The sequence below is a fragment of the Aphidius gifuensis genome, linkage group LG4 (genome assembly GCF_014905175.1).
Source record: "Aphidius gifuensis isolate YNYX2018 linkage group LG4, ASM1490517v1, whole genome shotgun sequence".
In the NCBI taxonomy this organism is placed as follows: Eukaryota; Metazoa; Arthropoda; class Insecta; order Hymenoptera; family Braconidae; genus Aphidius; species Aphidius gifuensis.
In genome coordinates this window covers 18824693-18829679 of record NC_057791.1, presented here as the reverse complement: position 1 = coordinate 18829679, position 4987 = coordinate 18824693, and the positions used below count along the sequence as shown (strand labels likewise).

The 4987-nt window shown below is 26.4% G+C and overlaps 1 protein-coding gene across 1 annotated transcript; it reads right to left on the bottom strand.

Moving 5' to 3' along the window:
• Positions 1-1960: 1960 nt before the first annotated feature.
• LOC122854017 (homeobox protein lin-39-like) lies at positions 1961-3819 on the bottom strand. Its single transcript, XM_044154430.1, has 5 exons — positions 3648-3819; positions 3091-3524; positions 2994-3039; positions 2350-2541; positions 1961-2181 (listed from the first exon to the last, which is right to left on the bottom strand). The coding sequence occupies exons 1-5, from the start codon at positions 3817-3819 to the stop codon at positions 1961-1963; spliced, it is 1065 nt and encodes a 354-aa protein (XP_044010365.1).
• Positions 3820-4987: the final 1168 nt, after the last annotated feature.

The following is a 4987-nucleotide window of genomic DNA, read 5'->3' as shown; positions in this document are numbered from 1 at the left end:
TCAGACACCTTTCCCAGTCTCTTGATCCACTTCTCTTCAAGTGACACCGTTGTGGTTTTACTTCACTTTATTTCAGTTTTACCATTCACCTCCACTTGTCAGTCTAACCGAACGAACTCAAATTTAATATATTACTTATAGATAATATGCTTCGTGTTGTTAATAATACTTGTTTCAGTTGAAGATTATAGTTTTTTTTTTCCTCAAATTTTAAACTTTTTTTTATATCAATTCACCAAATCTATTAATTAATTTGACAAACACAAGATTTGTGAATTTTAAAAAATTATTTTAATAATAAATTTAAAAAAATCTCTACTAGATAAAAATTAGGATTTGGTTTTATCAGTTTATGACTGTGTTGGAAGAAAAAAAAATAAGGTATATATATTTTTTTTTGAGGTAAAAAATTAACTGGTCAATCAGTAATTAATAAAAGTAATTTATTGCAATACTTAATTACATTAATACATAACATTCTTACATTCATTCATACAAATACTAGCTTTGCAATCATTCATCTTTGTTCCTTCTTCGTCGATTGGACTAGTATTCTCACTTAAATTAATTTTTTAACTAGATGCATATCAAAAATATAATTTTAAAAATTGAAGAGCAATGTTGCAAAGAGTGTTATTCAATAAAAATTATTTTTACAAAATTAATAGCTGTCATTGTATATTAAAAAAAAAATAATAAATTCCACGTGGTTTTAATTTTTTTTAAATTATGAATTAGCTGAAAATCAAACTTTACTGTATGTTAATTGAAAAATATAATTTTATAAATTTAAATTGTCGACGGGAATATTTTTTTAATCGGCTGATCAATTTTTTTTTTTTTATACAAATGCATTCAGTATAGTTAAAAATTAATTTTCACTTATTTAATCTTACAAAGAACTAATTTTTTTGTTATTTAAAAAAATAAAAAAAATATAGAAATCAGTGAGGTAATAAGTCAGATCGACAATACCAATTGCTATTTGAACCAAGTCTCTAAAAAACATTTAAGTTTTTTTTTTTTTTTCTTAAAATGTTTGGCATTATAAAAATAATCATCAAAAAAAAAATGTATTATTATAATTTTCACTTGATTGCCACAAATTACACGAGTTTTGCTTTCACATTGTTAATTAAAATTAAACAAAAAAAAAAAAAAAAATTATTTATTCTATTTTCTTAAAATATACGTATACTATCAGGCAATTCCAGTATGTAAACTATTTTTATAATCATTTTGTGTTTCTAAAATTAAATATAGCTGCATCACAAAATTACTACTACTACTACTTTTTTTTCACTGTCAAAAATTCAAATTATAATTACTTTTGAACATTTTTCTCTATAAAATACATGAACCCCCTGTTGAAAAATAAAAAATATAAATTCTTCTGAATATCAAATCAAGTAAAAAATTTTATTTAATTGTTAATAAACAATTAACATTAAAAAAATTATAAAATAAACTTTTTTTTTCAATTCTAATTTTTAACATTTATTTTAAACAAAATAAATGTAAAAATTTTCTTCAAATATTTACATATATATTTTCCATTCAACTGTGCAAAATTCAATATTATTTTAAAGAACTAAAATAATGTCTTCTCAAACATTGACTAATTTAAATAATTCACAAAAATTATAATTAAAAAAAAAAAAAAAAAAAAAAAAATCTCAGAAAGCAGTTGGTATTTTCATTACTTATAGAAAGCTGAAAAAAAAAAAAAAAAATTAATTAATCTTTGCTAAATTCAATCGAAGACAAAAAAAAGAAAAAAAAAAAAAGAAATTTGATGGTCAGATGCTCAGTATAACGGTAACTCATGAAAGCATCATGGACTGTTTGGTTTTGTATTTCTCATAAATCATTATGATCACGGCAGGCAAGCTCTGTTGTGTGTTGTTCATTTCCCTTCTTTCCATGCAACCCTCAATTTAAACACTATTGTTATTTCGCCTTATGAGTGTTCTTGGGGTTCCAACTTTAGCTGACCATAGCCTGGCCCATGTATCTGCGATTGTAGATGCTCTTGGCCTTGATACAAATGCCCTTGCTCACGTTGATGATAATTTTGATATGTTGAATTGAATTGCTGATGATAATATGGCTGTTGTTGCTGTTGTTGTTGTTGTTGCTGTTGCTGTTGCTGTTGAAGTTGATGCTGATTTTGTAATTGTTGTTGCCATAGTTGTTGATGATACTGATTTTGATAGTGCCAATTGTTCTGATACAACTGATTTGATTGAAGTGCTCTTGAATTTTGATTTGGTGATGCTAAGTCCAATACATCGTTATTAATATCATCACTTGTTGAACTCATGTTCAATCCTGGAAATGTACCACTTCTTTTAGCTTTCATTCTTCTATTTTGAAACCAAATTTTTACTTGTCTCTCAGTTAATCCCAATATATTTGCAAATTGAATTCTTTTATCACGTGGTAAATATTTTGATGAATGAAATTCTTTTTCTAATTCCAATGTTTGAGCACGTGAATATGTTTGTCGTGTTCGTTTTTGTCCATAAAGACTATGATTAGCTAAAATAAAATAAATACATAATATTATTATCATTATTTTGCAAGTAATTTTAATTTTTATAATAAATATAATACTGGGAAACTAACATAAGAATTATTTTTTTTTTATTTCAATTTTCAAGTCATACAGGCGTAAATGATGTTTATTTTTTTTTTTTATAAAGTGATAAATATATAAAGTCATATATAATAAATAAATCGCAGGGGGAGAAGAGCCCAAATTCGACATATAAATGTACATATGTGTAGAGGGAGAGAAATGCCGAAAATGGGTGGTTTATCACGTGCTCAAAAATATGGGGTAAAAGGTGTACAACTTCCTTCCCCTACAATTTATTTATTTATTTAAATTTTTCATTTCAATAAAAAATTGCTACTAAATTTATCAATAATTTTTTTTTTTATAAATTATTGATAGATTTTTCTAAGTGTAAATAATAATTATGACTCACCAGATGAATGGTTTGTTTTCATCCAAGCATAGTATGGAATTTTTGACTGGGCATCATCATCATCATCATCATCACCGTCGTCTTCATCATCATCTACATCTTCATTGTTGTCTTTTGGTACACCATTGTCCCACGAGCAATTAGACATTTCATTTTGTTTAAAATCATCGTGTTCTTCTTTAGTTTTATTAACATCATTGTAATTCCATTGATAATGTTTTTCTTGTCTATGATTTTTTTTATTTTTATCAATGTCATAAGATGAATATTGAGAATTCGAACTTTCATCAATTACCAATGGTGATAATGATGTTGAACAGTATTGTTCATCTTTTACTTGATGAGAAAAATTTTGATAATTAGAAAATGATTTTGCATGACCAGTACTTTGTATAACTGATGTAACTGGTGGACATTTATTGTATGGATCAACAATTACACCACGTGGTGTAGAATCATCATCAGATAATGATGAACTATAACGTGATGTATTACATGGAATTTGTGGAATAATTGTCTGTGTTTTATTCACTAAATTTTCACTTGATGGATATTTATAAATATTACTTCGAGTACCTTTTTTTTGTGTTAACAATGCTTTTAATAAACTTGTTGATGATGATGAAGATGGTGATGATGATGTTGATGGTATACTTTCATCTGATACATTTGATTGTGATACTTGACTGTTGTTATTTTGTTCAGGTGATGATGAATATGATGTATAAGGTGGAGGATAAAATGCATCAATTGGTCTTGGGTTGCTCACTGAATTATGTTGATAATAACCTGGCTCATTGCCATAATAATATGCTGAACTTGTCATAGTTTTTATATTATAATACACACACTTGACATACGTTTTTTTTTTACTATTATATTAATTTAACTGTTTATTTTTTTTCCATTACACTAACCTAGAAACTAACAAAAAATCACTGTTAAACACTAAACACTACCAGAAACTTGTGAAATCATGACATGCCGTTGACTGCACCAAAACGAAACTACGAAAACTCCAGTGCCCCCGATGTCCGATACAATGGAGGGTACGATGATTTGTGTACTCTAGTGCCGATTTTTCTCGTTCGTCCATTTGTTGGGGGGAAAAAAGGGGGAGAGGGAGTCTGGATGAGCATTATGGGTACGACAAACTAAGGGAACATTGTACGCGTGCCAATGCCAATGAAGAATTGAACTAAGGTTTCAAAAACTTTCACTGTTAATGCATTATTGCTTGGGCAAAAAAAAAAAAATATTTTAACAAAGTTAGAGCTAGGGTGTCGCGACACTGATGTTTAAGGCAATAGAGCTGAAGGTTACATGCAGAGAAAAATAAAGAAAAAAGAAAGAATAGGGAAAAACTTCGACACAGTGGTGCTTTGCCAAGGTTTTTGAAAATATCAGTTTAAATTTTAAGTAAAATGGTTAGTGGAGAGACGAAAAAGTTACGGTATTTAGCAAAAATCCTGTCTAGAGTTTTCTATTTTATTTTTCAATTTTACCAAAAATTTTAAACTTAAACCATCAAACTATTTTTTTTTATTTAATTATAAAATATAATATTATTCATTATATTATTCATTTATTTAAATTATTAAAAATAAAAATGATTGAGTAATTGAAATATTTAAAATTATAAAATTATTTATTTTTAAATAATAATTTTCTAAATTTAAATTGAATAATAAATTTTGATAATTTATTGGAAATTTAATATTATAAATTATAAATAAATATAAATAAATTTTGATGTTTTAATATTTATTTGTTAAATAAATCATTATGTTTTAAACATTGATTGAAAATACGCCAGTTTATGTCCATTCAAAGAGTGACCCACAGAGATCGCCTGCTGAGTCCTTGTGGCCCACTACTCTCCATATGCATTTTATTGCTGTATCAGTCTGTTCTAGCTGTCTACAAATCCAAACAAATAAAACATACATCTCATCTCGTAATAGTCGAAATAAAATAATTAAATTAGTTTAAAA

Bases quoted from the DNA above. Each gene is read 5' to 3' on its own strand.
- LOC122854017 (XM_044154430.1), bottom strand. From the start codon at position 3,819: ATGACAAGTTCAGCATATTATTATGGCAATGAGCCAGGTTATTATCAA. The intron at 2,542-2,993 runs GTGAGTCATAAT...ATTTTATTTTAG, and splicing joins GAAAACAAACCATTCATCTG to CTAATCATAGTCTTTATGGA. The intron at 2,182-2,349 runs GAAGTGGTACAT...AACTATGGCAAC, and splicing joins TAGAAGAATGAAAGCTAAAA to AACAATTACAAAATCAGCAT.